This window comes from Desmodus rotundus, chromosome 4, assembly GCF_022682495.2.
Source record: "Desmodus rotundus isolate HL8 chromosome 4, HLdesRot8A.1, whole genome shotgun sequence".
Classification (NCBI taxonomy): domain Eukaryota; kingdom Metazoa; phylum Chordata; class Mammalia; order Chiroptera; family Phyllostomidae; genus Desmodus; species Desmodus rotundus.
The window spans coordinates 67,961,822-67,980,292 of NC_071390.1; the positions used below are offsets into that span (position 1 = coordinate 67,961,822).

Consider the following 18,471-nt stretch of genomic DNA (forward strand, 5'->3'; position numbering starts at 1 on the left):
AAGATCAGCAACTGACAGTGTGAGAACTAGAAGCTGATCTGGGGATTCCAAAAACTACTGTGTCATTTTGCATGAAATGTGTCATGGCTAAATTTGTTCCATGGCTTCTGCTACCAGAGCAGAAGGAACATCGTGCTACAGTTGCTAATGACTTGATTCAACCCCACTACCAATGAACCAGGTTTCCTCAAGAAGGTCATAACTGGAGATGAATCATGGGTCTATGGTTATGATCCAGAAACGAAGGCCCAGTAATCTCAGTGGAAGTCACCTGGTTCTCCACTCCCAAAGAAGGCATGGCAAAGCCGCAGCAAGACCAAGACCATGTTAACTGTGTTTTTGACTGGGAAGCTGTTGTCAATCACGAGTATGCCACTCCAGGCCAAACAATTAATGAGTACTAGCTTGATGTTCTTCATCAGTTGAGAGATGCAATATGACAAAAATGGCCTCAGCTATGGGCAACTGGTGATTGGCAGCTTCAACATGACAACATGCCTCTCACACATCATGTCTCGTGCAGAGTTTTCTAGTGAAACATCAAATCACCCAGGTGACTCAGGCCCCCTATAGCCCAGATTTGGTGCCCTGCAACTTCTGGCTTTTCCCAAAACTGAAATCATCTTTGAAAGGGAAGAGATTTCAGACAGTTGATGAGATTCAGGAAAATATGATGGAGCAGCTGATGGCAATTCCAACAAAGGATTTTGTAGAGTGTTTTGAACAGTGGAAGAGACATTGGGAGAACTGTGTGAGGTCCCAAGGTGCCTAGTTTAAGGGGACTCAGGTGTCATTGTCCTATGTACAATGTTTCTTATATCTTCTTCAGTATATGTCTCTATTTTTCATATTACATGGTTGGATACTTTCTGGACAGACCAAATCACACTTGGTCCTGAAATGAGTACATGTAGATAACAGAGAAGAGTATGAACAGGCCACATACAAAACAGTGCCATCCACTCCTTGTTGTCTCTGAAGATCCTGTGGGGTGGATGTTGGTACATTCAGGTAAAATTCAGGGAAGAGTCCCTCTCAGTTTCACAGAAGCAACCAGAAATTTCCAAATTACTCCTAAGCAGTTTTCCTTGTGGGAGGGGTGAGAACCAGCGCCTTGGATTTCCTTTATAAATTTAGCCAATTTCACTGATTTTGTTTCTCTAAGTTGTCCTTCTAAAGAGACCTCTTGATTCTGCAGGATGAACAATATAGCACCCCTGGGAAAAGCTGGCTTCACATCATGTAAGAAGACATTTCTAAAAACTCTGTCCTTCCCTGATTTCTAAGCACCAGCTCTCTCCTTTTCTTCCCCTATTGATTCTTCCATCTTCTTGTGGGATTTCACTTTCTATTTCTGTACCTCATCTGGTCTCTAATTTCATATATTAAAGGAGCAGCAAAATGGCAGGTTGAGTTGCTGCAGATGGACCCCCTCCACCTATAAAAGACATACACACAGAGAGAACATTCTTTTAAACCTATAGTTCAATTCAAGAAAAAAATTCTCACTTTCCAGAAAACAAAGGATGTTCAAAACAGAGCACTAAGCAGGAGCTAAAGGTATATCCAACTTGACTAGTGGCTGACACTCCTGAAAGTTAAAAAAGACATAACTGCAGCCCATAATAGGTGGAAAAGGCAGCTAAATATCTCATACAAAACCAGAACCTCACAGAGGTGTCCCAACCCTGTAAAAAGGACTAGAAAACTTCTTCCCATTAACCCAGGGGACCACTAAGAGACCAAGCCATTCACTGAGAGCTGTAGATAATGGGGGGGGGAGACATCAATGAGAAATTAAACTATACAGTTGTGTCATATGTGGATGTGGAATCTGAATTAATACCACTTAAATATAAAGCAGGAACCCCAAGCCAATAATTTTTTAATTGCCTAAGTCAATAAGACCCAAAGGGTCTCAGATGAAACAAATGTAAAACCACTTTCCACAACCCCAACCATAGACACACCAGACACCCACAGGGGGAAAAATACTCCATTAAAGATGAAATTACAGTAAAAAAAATAAAAATGGCATAAGAAATGCCTCACAGGAGGGAAAGTAGCAGATAACCAAAAAGGAGAATTAACATCATAAATGCTGGAGAGAATACATTACTCAAAAAAAAAGCTATAAAATAGATATGTTTAACATTAAAAATAAATAAAAACACAGGGAAGATACCTGTAGGACTGAAGAAAGGAAAGGTTAGAGAAAATGGGAGGGAGCACTATTCAAATGGAGAATGGCTAAGAATATTCCACAGTCAGAAGAAACACGTCTTTCTAAAACTCATGACTCAAAGAAGAAACAATAATAAAAATTTAAAATTTAGAGCAAAATGATAATGAAGATACCACACATCAAAACCTCTGGGATACAACTAAAGTGATGCCTTTAGGGAAATTTTTAGCTTACAATACTTATATCAGGAAAGAAGACTGAAAATTGATGAGCTAAATGTAACTTAAAAATTTTTTTTTAAAAAGAAAAGAGCCAAACAGTAAATTCAAAGAAAGCAGAAGGAACAGCAAACTCAAATAACAAAGATTAAAAGCAGCTAATAATGCATAACTCAAACAAATATTCCAAAAGTTTGTACAGAATCCAAAAAGAATCCAAAAAGATACCACTTCACACTGATGAGAATGGCCACCATAAACAAATCAACAAAAAAGTGCTGGTGACATTGTGGAGAAAAGGGAATCCTTGTACACTGTTGGTGGGAATGCAGACTTGTGCAGCCACTGTGGAAAACAGTATGGAATTTCCTGAGAAAACTAAAAATGGAACTGCCATTTGACCCAGCAATACCACTGCTGGAATTATATCCTAAGAACCCTGAAACACCAAACCATAGAACCTATGCACCCCAGTGTTCATAGCTGCACAATTTACAATAGCCAAGTGCTGGAAGCACCCTAAGGGCCCATCACTAAATGAATGGATCAAGAAACTATGGTACATTTACACAATGAAATATTATGCAGCAGAAAGAAAGAAGGAACTCCTACCCTTTGAGATAGCATGGATGGAACTAGAGAGAATCATGCTAAGTGAAATAAGCCAAGTGGTGAAAGACAAATAACATATAATCTCACCTTTAAGTGGAAGCTAATCAACAAAACAAACAAGCAAGCAAAATATAACCAGAGACATTGAAATTAAGAGCAAATGAACAGTAACCAGAGGGGAGATGGGAAGGAATAATGGGGTGAAAAGGGTGAAGCATTTTCAGGAACAACTATAAAGGACAGATGGACAAAACCAAGGGGGGTGTGGAATCAGGGGAGGGAGGTAGGGATGTCTGGGGTGAGTGGGAGAGGTGGGGGAGAAAGGCAGACAACTGTACTTGAACAATAAAATTTTAAAAAATGGAAAAAATATAAATTCCATGTTCCAAAATGAAATAAATAAAAATAATACAAATAAAAATAAAATAAAATAAAGACTAATAAAATTAACAAGTCTCTGGTAAAACAAATGTTAAAAAAAGAAAAAGTTGACATAACTACAATAAAGTAGACATTTAAAATTAGAGAATATCAATTGCCATAGGCTGATAAATTTAAAAACTTAGATAAAAAAGGAAAAATTCTTAGAAAAATATAATTTGCTAAAACTGATGCAAAAATAAAATTTCTGAATATTCCTATAAATCTCAAATAAATTAAAGAAAGTAGTTAAACATTTTCCCACTCAGTGAAAAAGAATGTGGGGAGAAACATAAAATTTTATAGATATGTTCTACTAGACATTCAAAGAAGTTATCATTTTAATTCTGTATAAAATTAATAAGGGGATATTCCCTCTTCTTCTATACTCCCTTATTTATTCTAGGAAGCTAGTATAACTTAATGTCCAAACCAGACTAGGATACACAATAAAAAAAACTACATGCCTATTTCACTCATGCATATTTATTCAGAAATCCTAAGCAAAATCTTAGCAAATTCTAACAGTATATAAAAAAGATAATACACCAATGACTAAGTCATCAGGTTTATCCAAGAATGCAAAGTATTTTAATATTAGAAGATATTTAAGGTTATTTACTCATCAATAGCTTAAAGAATAAAAATAATAGTATTATTCTAACTTATTATACAAAGTGGTACAGAAGATTTAAAAAGGCACTAAAGTAAAATTCTAGAATTGAAAACTAAACTGAAATAAATAATCTAATGGCTTTAACAGCCATTAATACATAGCTTCTGGAGAAGTTAATAAACTGGATTATAGTTAGAAATAAATGAATAAATACTTATGTACATACATATAACCCCTAAATAAGCATGAAAGAAAAACACAGAAGAGGGGAGACATAAAGAATACATTGAGAAGGTCTAACATACATTTAACTAGAGTCCTCGAAAAGGGAGAAAATGGAACTGAAGCAATATGTGACAAGATAATGGCTCCAAATGTTCTGAAACCAAACGAAGGGCTTAAATTCAGTTTCAAGAATCTCAACAAATCCCAGGCAAGATAAATCCCAGGCATAAGCAAATTCTATGCCTATATATAGGCACCTCAAAGCATTTCCAATCCATGCTACACCCCTGACTTGCCTGGGAAGGTTCCTTGACCCGTCTGCCCCTCAGTTTTGTTAATACACAATCATAACAAAATACAGCCTATTTCATAGTGGTGGTAAAATGATTAAATGAGACAGCACGTGGAAAGTACTTAATATGTTGCCTGATACGTACTTTTCTGTAATTGGCTATAAATACTGGCTATTATCATTTATCAACATTTTCCATACCACGTTGAAATCCTGTTTATTTGGCTGTTAAGTTTGCTAAAGCAAGTTGTCTCCAACCACCACTACACCCTTTTGCACCCCAGCAGTGGGCACACACTAGGTGATACAGGCATCTAGAGAAGGAAATTCCTCACCCTCCTCCATTACGCCATGCACTGGGCTGGGAGTGGTACGTAAGATCCTCAAGCTCCACCCCCACCCTCCCTGACCACGCCCAGTCACGCCCACTCTTAAGGGCTTGAAGAGCTGTTGCCTAGCAGTGTGTGTTGCGCTGTAGCCCAGGCAGGCGGCCCAGCCATGCCCAAGAATGCGGTGGTCATCTTGCGCTATGGCCCATACAGCGCAGTTGGCCTATCTGTGGAGCACCGCACGTGCCGCCTGGAGGGCCTGCAAGGTGGGCGGCCAAGAGCCAGAGGGCCACCAACACCAACCTACATGTGCCCAGGTATACCCTAGCCTCTGAGCATCTGTGCAGGCTCTGCCTTCTGTCTAGACCTCCTTCCTTCCTCAGGCCCAGACCACTTGCCACCTCTTTTGGAAAGTCTTCTCTGAGCCCTTACCACCCTGGGATGATTCAGCATCTTCCTCTGGCTTCCCCTGCTTCAATATAAGAGTGGGAACAAAACAAACATGTGAGCCCACTGGGTGCTGGAAAGTTTACACAAGTTATCTGGATAGAAAGGATTACACACTTTGCTTTACACAGTGGGAAACTGAGGATCAGGAATAGTGACTTTTTCAAGGTCATATTGCTGGCTAGAAAATGGTGGGGTGTCTGTCCCCTGATCATTCATTCTTGGAACAACCTTTTTTTAAGCAGCTAATATGTGTCAGACCCTCCTCCAGTTACCTGGGACATACTGGTGAACATTCACATTGTTGTGACCTTGGCATTGTTGACTACTAATTGACAGTATTGCTAAGACTCTGACAGATAAACATAGTCATAGTGGGCCCCACCACTGGCCATAATTGGAGGGAGAGGGGAAAGATCTGGAAAGGTTTCTAACATTTGAGTTTAACTTTTAAAGAGTAAGCAGTAACTAACCAGGTAAAGAGAAGAAAGAGCATTCTAACTGAAGGGACCGATACCTGCAAAGGCTGCAAGCATGAACAAATGATGTGTTTGTTGAACTGATGGAAGATGAGATTGGACAGGTAGACAGGAACCAGATCCTGCAGGGCCATACAAATGTTTTCTGGGTTTTTTTAAAGATCTTTATTTATGTATTTTTATAGAGGAGAAGAGAGGGAGAAAGAGGGAGAGAAACATCAATGTGTGATTGCCTCTCAAGGACCCCCTACTGGGGACCTGGCCTGCAACCCAGGCATGTGCCCTCCTGACTGGGAATCAAACTGGCAACTCTTTGGTTCCCAGGCCTGTGCTCAATTCACAAGCCACACCAGCCAGTGCAGCCATATAAAAGTTTTAAGCAGGGGGATAAAACTGTGGCTGCTATGAGAACAGATTACAAGTGGTCAAGAATGGAAGCATGGAGACAAGTCAGGGAGCTATTGTAGTGGTCCATGGGAGAGATAATAGTAGCTTGTACCAGGACAGCCATAAAAAGGTGGTAGATGAAAGTAAAATAATGGTACTCCCACCCTGGCTGGTGTGGCTCAGTGGATTGAGCACCAGCCTGCAAACCAAAGGGTCACCAGTTTCTCAGTCAGGAGAGCACATGCCTGGGTTGCAGTCCAGGTCCCCAGCATGGGGCATGCAAGAGGCAACCACACATTTATGTTTTTCTCCATCTCTTTCTCTCTCCCTTCCTGTCTCTCTAAAAATAAGAAAATAAAATATTTTTTTAAATGGAACTTCCTAAAAATATACAGAGTGGAGGCAAGGGTCAAGAGGCTGCTGTCTGGATCCAGTCAGCTCTGGCTTGAGCCAAGTGCTGATGGATGAAAGTGCTCTGCACTAAAATTGAGAACACCAAAGATGTTCAGTGGAGGAACATGCTCCATTTTGGACATTATTAAACTTCAGGTGCTTTCAGTTACGTAGGTGGAGGTTCTTAGCTCTACTATTCTGGGGTTCAGAGAAAAAAGTCTGTCCTGGAGAGAGGAAGGCATGAGTCATTGACTTGGGGAGAACATATAGAATAAGAAGAGAGCCTGAGACTGAGTCTTCATGAACTCCATTATCTGACCCAAACCCAGAATTTTCCAGGCAAAATGCCTTGGGAGTGCAGAAGACACAAAATCAGCATTCAGTGAAGCCTTCCCAGAGGGGGTAGCATTTGAGTTCTATTTAGTTTAGAGTGTGGGGAGGATTTCAATCACCAGAAAAAAACTGCTTTCTCTGAGAGAATTGATTGAGAACTTTCTGTTGTAAATAGCTCAGTATTATTTGGTAATGCTTAAATGTTTTGTAGTCTTGGCTAAGGACACTGCCTAAAAACCTGATTTTTTTACTTCTTTGCCACCTGATGACCTAGGACTATCCACAAAACCTTGACCTCATAACCCACTTTTGGTAAAAAGCAACTGCAGCATTTTCTTCAAAAATATGGTAGATCTAGCTTCCAGTCAAGATGGTGGTGTAGGTAAACACAGTACTTGGAAACTTCTACAACCACATCAAAATTACAACTAACTACGGAAGAACCATTTTTTTTCTTTCTTTTTTTATTTTTTATTGTTATTCAATTACAGTTGTGTGCCTTTACTCCCCATCCCTCCACCCCAGCCCAGTTGAACCCCCCTCCCTCCCCCACGTCCACCCTCCCCCTTGGTTTGGTCCATGTGTCCTTTATAGTAGTTCCTGTAATCCCCTCTCCTCACTGTCCCCTCCCCACTCCCCCCTGCCCATTGTTAGATTGTTCTTAACTTCAATGTCTCTGGTTATTTTTTGTTTCCTTTTTTCTTCTATTTATTATGTTCCAGTTAAAGGTGAGATCATATGGTATTTGTCCCTCACCGCCTGGCTTATTTCACTTGGCATAATGCTCTCCAGTTCCATCCATGCCATTGCAAAGGGTATAAGCTCCTTCTTTCTCTCTGCTGTGTAGAATTCCATTGTGTAAATATACCATAGTTTTTGGATCCACTCATTTGCTGATGGGCACTTAGGTTGCTTCCAGTACTTGGCTATTGTAAATTGTGCTGCTATGAACATTGGGATGCACAGGTTCTTTTGGATTGGTGTTTCAGGGTTCTTAGGGTATAATCCCAGCAGCGGAATTGCTGGGTCAAAGGGCAGCTCCATGTTTAGTTTTCTGAGGAAATTCCATACTGTTTTCCACAGTGGCCTCACCAGTCTGCATTCCCACCAACAGTGCACTAGGGTTCCCTTTTCTCCTCATCCTCTCCAACGTTTGTTTGTGGATTTGTTTATGTTGGCCACTCTGACCGGTGTGAGATAGTACCACATTGTGGTTTTAATTTGCATCTCTCTGATGGCAAGTGATGCTGAGCATCTTTTCATATGTCTCTGGGCCCTCTGTATGTCTTCCTTGGAGAAGTGTCTGTTCAAGTCCTTTGCCCATTTTTTAATTGGGTTGTTTGGGAAGAACCATTATTTAGAACTGCCTGAAATATAGCTGAACAGAAGTCCTATAACTAAGGTATAAAGAATAAGCCACATCAAAACTGGTAAGAGAGATAGAGATGCAGAACAGGCTGGTCCCACACATATGTGTGGTGGTTAAAAATCATGAGGACTATCTCAGATGCCGAGGTCCTCCCATGGGTCCAGTCCTACACCAGAATCCCTAGCCCAGGGTTCCAGTCCAGGAAGAGAAGTCCCAAAAACTTCTGGCTGTAAGAACCAGCTGGGATTGTAGCTCAGTGAGATAGAGGGCTTCAGGAGTCCCAACCTCTTGAAGGGCCTGTACATGGACTTACTCAGTCTCAGTTGCTCTGAGTTCCAGCACTGGGGCAGCAGCTTGAAAGACACCATGGACATAAGGGAGGAACTGAATTGTCTAGTTTCAGGTCGAAGACTGGGGCGGCAGCTTTCTCCCAAACACAAGGGCTAGCAGAGGCCATTGTTCTTTTGCTAAATATTCCACCCACAAAACTGGCAGGCAGTGCTATATTTGAGTCTCCAACGTCCTGGCTAACACTGTACACCCTGCCATGGTGATTTCCTGAGATCCCACCCCATTCAACCTGTGGCTCAACCAAGACCTTTCCAGGGGCTTTCCATACAAACAACCTGTCTTGGCTCTTGATACTGACTTTCCTAAAAGCTCTCAAACAAGAAGCACCTGTCCTGTGTGCCCTGTATTTCTTGCTAAGTGGCCTCAGGCCCAGCACTAACAGAGCTGGCCATGGTTCACAGCTTGGCCTGTACTGCACAAGTCGCAGCCATCCACAGGTTGATTTGTAGCTCATGCTGGGTGGCCCCACACAGAACACAGCTCGCAACTGATCTTGGCCTGCATCTCCCAGAAGGTCCCAGAGCCAGTGCACCCAGTGAACAGCTTCAGACCATGCCAAAGTACCACCCAACCACCTCAATGAACAATACACTCCAGGGGCAGACTCGAGGTACCTGAGTACTGTTAAAGTGAGTTCTGTTCCATGGGGTAGGTCCTGCACTGCTAATTCTCCACAGTGGTTACAGCCAGTCCTCACAGCTAATTGGCCTGGTGGTAAATCTATCCCACTGATGTGCCAAATAGCAATCAAGGCTCAACTACAACAGGAGAGTATACATAACCCACACTGGGGGCTCACCTGGAGCACCCAGCTCAGGTGACTGGATAGGCTGCATGACACCTACTGCATAAGGCCACTCTACCAAGCCTGGGAGACATAGCAGCTCTATTTAATACAGATAAACAAACACAGGGATGCTGACAAAATGAGCAGACAAAAAAACATGTCCCAAAAGAAAGAACAGAACAAAACTCCAGAAAAAGAACTAAACAAAATAGAGACAATCAATCTACCAGAGGCAGAGTTCAAAACATTGGTTATAAGGATGCTCAGTGAACTTAGGGAAAGAGTAGAAGGACTTAGTGAGAACTTTAACAAAAGAAGCTAGGAAACAAGGAACAAATAACATCCAAAGTGTGTAGAAGGAAGGAAATAATAAAGAACAGAGTGTAAATAAAAGAGTCTTAAAAATACAATAGAAAAAAATAAATGAAACCAAGAGCTGGTTCTTTGAAAAAATAAACAAATTGAGAACCTTTAGCCAGATTCACCAAGAAAAAACAGAAAGGACCAAAATAAATAAAATCAGAAATGAAAGAGGATAAGTGAAAACTGACCCACAGAAATATAAAACATTATAAGGAAATACTATGAACTATTGTATTGCAACAAATTGGACAACCTGGAAAAAATGGATAATTGTCTAGAAACAAACAATCTTCCAAGACTGAATTAAGAAGAAAAAGAAAATCTGAAGAAACTGATAAATACTAGCAAAATCAAATCAGTAAATAATCAGAAAAATCCCAACAAACAAAAGTCCTGGACCAGATAGCTTCAATGGCAAATTTTACAAAAGCATTCTAAAAAATTGAGGAGGAGGGAAAGCTCCCAAACTCATTTTACAAGGCCAGCATTACCAATACCAAAACCATACAAAGACACTACAAAAAAAGGAAACTATAGGCCATTATCCCTTATGAACACAGATATAGAAATCCTCAACAAAATATTAGCAAACTAAATTCAGCAAAACATTAAAAAGATCACACATTATGATCAAGTAGGATTTATTCCTGGGATGCAAGATTGGGTCAATATTTACAAATCAAGTAACACAAAATGAAGACTAAAAACCATATGGTCCTATCAATAGATGCAGGAAAAACAAAATCCAACATCAATTTATGGTTAAAAAAAGCCTTAGCTCCTGAAAACCCCTCTCCCCAGGGCTTTTCAGGAACTACTATAAAGGACACATGGACCAAACCAAGGGGGAGGGTGGAGGCAGGGGATGGAGGTGGATTTGGCTGGGGTGGAATGGAGGGGTGGGGAGAAAATGCAGACAACTGTAATTGAACAATAATTAAAAAAATAAAAATAAATAAAATAATAAAAATAAAAAAGCCTTAGCAAAGTCAGAATACAGGGATAATTCCTTAACATAGTAAAGGCCATATATACAAACCTACAGCTAACATCATACTCAACAGTGAAATTTTGAAAGATTTCCTTTAAGACTGGGAACAAGACAAAGGTGGTAAAAGACCAAACTATAAGACATTGAAGAAAGAAGTTAAAGAAGATACAAATACATGGAAGAATATATTGTGCTCATGAATAGGAAGAATAAACATTGTTAAAATGTCCATACTACCCAAAGTAATCTACAGATTCAATGCAATCCCAATCAAAATACCAATGGCATTTTTTTTTACAGAACTACAACAAGTCATAAATATGGAACTACAAAAGCCGTGGAATAACTAAAGCAATGCTGAGATAAAAGAACAAAATTGGAGGTATAACACTCCCTGATATCTAACTATACTATGAAGCTATAGTAATCAAAACAGCATAATACTGTGGCACAGACAAATAGATCAACAGAACAAAATAGAGAGCCCAGGAATAAACCCACATCTATCTGGCACATTAGTCTATGACAAAGGCAACAAAAATATACAACAGGATAAGACAGTCTCTTCATTAAATGGTGTTGGGAAAACTAGACAGATGCATGCCAAAAAGAAATTAGAGGATTTTCTTACACCATATACCAAAATAAACTCAAAAAGGATTAAAGACTTAAATGTAAGTTCTGGAACCATAAAACTCCTAGAAGAAAACAAGGGCAATAACACTTTGACATGTTTTTAGCAATATATTTTTTAATATTTTTCCTCAGGCAAGGAAAACAAAAGAAAAAAAATAAACAAATGGGACTACATCAAACTAAAAAGCTTTTGTACAGCAAAGGAAACCCAAATGATAAATCTGATAAAAAGTTAATATCTACAATATATAAGGAAGTCATGACTTCACAACAAACAAAAAAAAATTTTTTTAAATGGGCAAAGTATCTGAATAGGCATTTCTCCAAAGAGGATGTGCAGATGGCCAATAGACATAAGAAAAGATGTTTAACATGACTAATCATAGAGAAATGCAAATTAAAACCACAATAAGATACCATCTTACACCTGTCAGAATGGCTATCATCACTAATCAACAAACAACTAGTGTTAGTGAGATTGTAAACTGGTGCAGCTACTCTGGGGGTTCCTCAAAAAATTGAAAATAGAACTACCATATGACCCAGGAACTCCACTTGAGTACTTATTCAAAGAAATACAAAGCACTAATTCTAAAAGATATTTGCACCTGTATGTTCATTACAGCATTATAAACAATAAACAATAGCCAAGATATGGAAGCAACCTAAGTGTCTATCATAAGACAAATGGATAAAGAAGATGTAGTACATATATTCAATGGAATATTACTCAGCTATAAAAAAAGTGAAATCTCGACATTTGTGACAGCATGGGTAAACCTAGATGATATTGTGCTAGGTGAAATAAGTCAGACAGAGAAAGACAAGTACCATATTATTTTACTGACATGTGGAATCTAAAAAATAAAATAAATGAACTTGAAGATACAAAAAATAAATTGATAGTTGCCAGATAAGAGGTGGTTTGGGGGGGGAGGAATGGGTGAAAAGGGTGAAGATTAAGAAGTACAAACTGGCAATTATTGGAAACCAAGATGGAGGTGTAGGTAGACACACTGTGCCTCCTCGCACAACCAAAGAATGACAACAACAATTTAAAAACAAAAAACAACGAGAACTGACAGAAAATCGAACCATATGGAAGTCCGATGATCAAGGAGATAAAGAAGAAACATTCATCCAGACCAGTAGGAGGGGCGGAGAAGGGCAGTAGGGCACACAGCACTCATGGCAAAGCAGCCAGACCCAGAGACTTGGCGGATTGTGGGACAAACGGGGCAGGCAGTGCGAACGCTAGCAGACCCCATGACCCCACCTTTGCTCATAGATAAACTGGGAGGAACAGCGGGGAAGCAAAACAGACCATGCAGCCCAGAGCTCCAGCGTGGGGAAATAAAGCCTCAAACCTCTGATTGAAAACACCCATGAGGGTTGAGGAGGCAGCAGGAGAAACTCCCAGCCTCACAGGAGAGGTCATTGGAGAGACCCACAGGGGCCTATAGTGTGCACAAGCCCACCCACTCGGGAATCAACACCAGAGGGGCCCAATTTGATTGTGGGTAGTGGAGGGAGTGACTACAATCCAGCAGAGAGTAGAGCAGGCGCCATTGCTCCCTCTTGGCCCCTCCCCCACATACAGCGTCAGAGCACAAGGACCAGCATTACCCCACCCCGGTGAACACCTAAGGCTCCGCCCCTTTACACAACAGGCATGCAAGACCAAAAAAGGCCCAAATGAAAGAACAGATCACAGCCCCAGAAATAATTCAACTAAGCAGCAAACAGATAGCCAACCTATCAGATGCACAGTTCAAAACACTGGTAATTAGGATGCTCACAGAATTGGTTGAATTTGGTCTCAAATTAGATGAAAAAATGAAGGCTATGCTAAGAGAAACAAAGGAAAATGTACAGGGAACCAATAGTGATGCGAAGGAAACTGGGACTCAAATCAACAGTGTGGACCAGAAGGAAGAAAGAAACATCCAACCAGAAAGGAATGAAGCGACAGAATTTGGAAAAATGAGGAGAGGCTTAGGAACCTCCAGGACATCTTGGAACACTCCAACATCCGAATTATAGGGGTGCCAGAAGGAGAAGAGGAAGAACAAAAAATTGAAAACCTAACTGAACAAATAATGAAGAACTTCCCTAATCTGGCAAAGGAAATAGACTTCCAGGAAATCCAGGAAGCTCAGAGAGTCCCAAAGAAGCTGGACCCAAGGCAGAACACACCAAGGCACATCATAATTACATTACCTAAGATTAAGCAGAAGGAGAGAATCTTAGAAGCAGCAAGAGAAAAGAACACAGTTACCTACAAAGGACTTCCCATAAGACTGTCAGCTGATTTCTCAAAAGAGACCTTACAGGCAAGAAGGGGCTGGCAAGAAGTATTCCAAGTCATGAAAGGCAAGGACCTACATCCAAGATTACTGTATCCAGCAAAGCTATCATTTAGAATGGAAGGGCAGATAAAGTGCTTCTCAGATAAGGTCAAGTTAAAGGAGTTCATCATCACCAAGCCCTTATTATATGAAATGTTAAAGGGATTTATCTAAGAAACAGAATATAAAAAATAGGAACAGTAAAAATGACAGCAAACTCACAGTTATTAACCACCACACCTAAAACAAAAACAAAAGCAAACTAAGCAAGCAACTAGAACAGGAACAGAACCACAAAAATGGAGATCACATGGAGGGTTATCAACAGGGGAGTGGGAGGGGGAGAGAGGGGGAAAAGGTACAGAGAATAAGTAGCACAAATGATAGGTGGAAAATAGACAGGGGGAGGGTAAGAATAGTGTAGGAAATGTAGAAGCCAAAGAACTTATAAGTATGACCCATGGACATGAACTATAGGGGGGGAATGTGGGAGGGAGGGGATGGGCAGGATGGAGTGGAGTGAAGGGCGGAAATGGAACAACTGTAATAGCATAATCAATAAATATATTTAAAAATTTTTTTAAAGTACAAACTGGCAATTATAAAAATAATCACAGAGATATAAAGCACAACATAGGGAATATAGTTAATCATATTATAATAACTATATATAGTGCCAGGTAGGTACTAGACTTATCTGGGAGATTATGTTGTAAGTTATATAGTTGTCTAACCTCTACACTGTTCAACTGAAACTAATATAAAATAATATTTAATGTAAACTTTAATTGAAAATAAAATTTTAAAAAATATTCTTATGAATATCCAGTTTTTACAGTACCCTTTGTTAAAGAGACTGTTCTTTATCCATTGAATGATCCTGGCACTCATGTCAAAAATCAATTGGCCAAAGATGTGATGGTTTATTTCTGGACTGTCAATTCTATTCCATTGGTCTATATGTTTATCCTATGACAGTGCCACACTCTTTTGATTATGTACCTTTGAGTAAGTTTTGAAATGAGGAAGTGTAAGGTCTCCAACTTTGTTCTTTCTTGATTGTTTGAGCTATTCTAGTCCTTTGAAATTCTGTGTAATACTTAGGAGTTTTTCCATTGCCAAAAAATACAGCATTGGAATTTTGAGAGAAATGTCATTAAGTCTGTCTAATGCTTTGAGAAGTACAGTTGACCCTTGAACAATGCAAGAGTTAGTGGTACTGATGCACCACACTGTCAAAAATGCAAGTATAAAATTTTAATCCTCCAAAGTTTAGTCATCCCTCAGTATTTGTAAGGAATTTTTCCCAGAAAACACCTCCACCCTGGTGTGGATGCCAAAATTGCAGATATTCAAGTTTCTTATATAAATTGTCATGGAATAATGCATACAGACTGCCCTCCACATCTTCTGATTTCCAACCACATATAGAAAATAGTAGTTTTGATCCTCAGTTGGTTGAATCAGGAGATGCTATGGAGCACTGACAATATTTATTGAAAAAACAAGAGTGCACAAGTGGGCCCCTGCAGTTCAAACTTGTGTTGTTTAAGGCTCAAGTGTATAGTCAACTTAACAATGTTGTCTTTCAATCCATGCACATGGGCTATCTTTTCATTTATTTAGGTCTTCTTTAACTTTTTTAGCATTTTTGTAGTTTTCAGTGTATGAGATTTGCAATTTGTTAAATCTTGTACTAAGTGTTTTGCTTTTTTAGATGCTATTGTAATTGAACCCATTTTCTCAATTACCTTTTCAGATTGTTCATTGTTAGCATATAGAAATAAACTGATTTGTGTGTTGATTTTATATCCTTAAACTTTGCTGTTTTGTTTATTAGCTCAAACAGTTTTCTGTGGATTATAGGATTTTCTAGATATAAGATCTTTCCATCTACAAATAGAGGTAATTTTACTTCTTTCTTTCCATTTTAGATGCCTTTTATTTTTTCTTGCCCAATTTCTCTAGCTAGACCTAATACTGTGTTGAGTAGAAGTGGCAAAAGCAGGCCACTTTCTCCTGCTTTTGTCTTGAAAATCTTGTATTGTTCCAGATTGTAGGTGAAAAACTTTTGGCCTTTCTCTATTGAGTGTGATGTCATCTGTGATGTTTCATATGTGGTTTTTATCATAGTGAGAAAGTTTTCTACTATTCTCAGTTTGTTAAGTGTTTTTATTATGAAAAAATATAGTTTTCAAGTGCTTTTTCTGAGTCAACTGAGATAAATATGGGGTTTTGTATCCTTCATTCTATTAATGAGGTATATTATATTTATTGATTTTCATATGTTGAACCAACCTTGCACCACTTGCTTATGGTGCACATACTTTTATTATGCTACTGAATTCAATCCTCTAGTTTTCTGTTTAGGATTTTGCATCAATATTCATGAGGAATATTGGTCAGTAGTTTTCTTATAGGGCCATTGTCTGGCTTTTTTAAAAGTATATTTTATTGATTATACTGTTACAGTGTTCCCAATTTTTTCTCCCCTTTTTCCTCCTCCCCCCTGCATGCCCTCCACTCTCCACTATTCTCCCTGCCCCTTCTTAGTTCATGTCCATGGGTTGTACATATAAGTTCTTTGGCTTCTCTGTTTCCTATGCTCTTCTTAACTTACCCCCATCTATATTATGGCTACCAATTATGCTTCTTATTCCCTATACCTTTCCTTCCCTTTATTCCCCCTGACCACACCACCAAAAACCCTCCATGTGATCTCCATTTCTCTGGTTGTGTTCCTGTTCTAGTTGTTTTGTTGGTTTGGTTTTGGTTTTCGTTTTGGTTTTGATTCGGTTGTTGATAGTTGTGAGTTTGTTGTCATTTACTGTTCATAGTTTTTGATCTTCTTTTCCTTAGATAAGTCCCTTTAACATCTCATATAAAAAGGTCTTGGTGATGATGAACTCCTTTAACTTGACCTTTTCTGGGAACACTTTATCTGCCATTCCATTCTAAATGATAGCTTTGCTGGATAGAGTCTTCTTGGATATAGATCCTTACTTTTCATGACTTGGAACACTTCTTTCCAGACTCTTCTTGCCTGCAAGGTTTCTTTTGAGAAATAGGTCTTATGGGCACTCCTTTGTAAGTAACTCTCTCCTTTCCTCTTGCTGCTTTTAAGATTCTCTCCTTATCTTTAATCTTGGGTAAGTTGATGATGTGCCTTGGTGTTTTCCTCCTTGGGTCCAATTTCTTTGAGAATCTCTGGGCTTCCTGGACTTCCTGGAAGTCTATTTCCTTTGCAAGATGGGGGAAGTTCTCCTTCATTATTTTTTCAAATAAATTTTTAATTTCTTGCTCTTCCTCTACTTCTGGCACCCCTATGATTCAAATGTTAAAGCACTTAAAGATGTCCCATAGGTTTCTAATCCTCTCCTCATTTTTTTGAATTCTTGTTTCTTCATTCTGTTTTGGTTGAATGTTTATTTCTTCCTTTTGTTCCAAATCATTGATTTGAGTTCCAGTTTTCTTTCCTTCACTGTTGGTTACCTGGACATTTTGCTTTATTTCACTTTGGGCAGCCTTCATTTCTTCCTTCATTTTGTGACCAAACTCAATCCTGATTACCAGTGTTTTGAACTCTCCATCAGATGGGTTGTCTATCTCCTCATTGCTTAGCTCTTTTTCTGGAGTTTTGATCTGTTCTTTCATTTGGGGCATATTTCTTTGTCTCGGTGCACCTGTTATGTTGTAAGGGGGTGGAGCCTTAGGTATTTGCCAGGGTGGGGCCACCCTCTTTTCTGCCTTGTGGTGCAGTCTGTAGGGGAGAGTGAAGAGAGGGAACAATGCTGGTGACTCGCTCCCCTCTAGCCCCACTTTCCACCTAACTCTCCTGCGAAACTGGGAGTTTCTCCCACCATTGCAACCCCCACAGTACTTTACAGCTAGCTTTGACTCTTTACTTTCCCATTCAGCCAGCCCTGCCTCACCCCTGCAGTCCATAGTCTTGCTACATATCCTCTCTGCTCAGCTGCCCATCTCCCGTTTCCCATCTCTGCCCCTACTACTGGTCTGAGTGAATGTTTCTTTAACTCCTTGGTGGTTGGAGTTCCCTGCAGTTTGATTTTCTAGCATTTTTAGTTGTTTATTGTTTTTAAATTGGTTGTTATCCATCTTTTGGTTGTGTGAGGAATTGAAGCATTTCTAACTATACCTCCATCTTGGCTGGAACCCATTGTCTGGCTTTAAGATCAGCATAATGCTGGCCTCATAGAATGAGTTTGAAAATGTTCCCCTCTCTTCAATTTCTGGAATAGTTTCAGAAAGACTGGCATTAATTCTTCTTTAAGTGTTTGGTAGAATTCACAAGTAAAGCCATCTGGTCCTGGGCATTTCTTTGTTGGAAGGTTTCAATCCCCTTACTAGTCATCAGTCTGTTCAGATTTTTGATTTCTTCTTAAGTGTGTTTTGGTAGTTCTGTGTTACTAGGAATGTGTCCATTTTATCTAGGTTAGCCAATTTGTTGGTGTATAGGAGTTAATAGTACTCTCTTACAATCCTTTTTATGTATGTATTTTTTTAAATCCTATCTATTTCTGTAAAGTTAGTTGTAATGTACCGTTTTTCATTTATTATTTTAGTTATTTTAAGTCTTCTCTCTTTTCTCCTTAGTCACTATAGCTTAAAATTTGTCAATCTGTTGATCTTTTTAAAGAACCAGGGAGGTGGGACTGGCTGGGGTAGGGTG

General features: G+C 39.4%; 1 protein-coding gene across 1 annotated transcript in view; it reads left to right on the forward strand.

Annotated features, from left to right (window-relative positions):
• The first annotated feature begins 5,066 nt into the window (after positions 1 to 5,066).
• Positions 5,067 to 18,471, forward strand: part of C4H10orf53 (chromosome 4 C10orf53 homolog) — a 42,896-nt gene continuing 29,491 nt past the window's right edge. The window contains exon 1 of the mRNA XM_024561127.1: positions 5,067 to 5,163. Within this exon, the coding sequence (XP_024416895.1) occupies positions 5,067 to 5,163 (97 nt within the window). The remainder of the gene's footprint in view (positions 5,164 to 18,471) is intronic.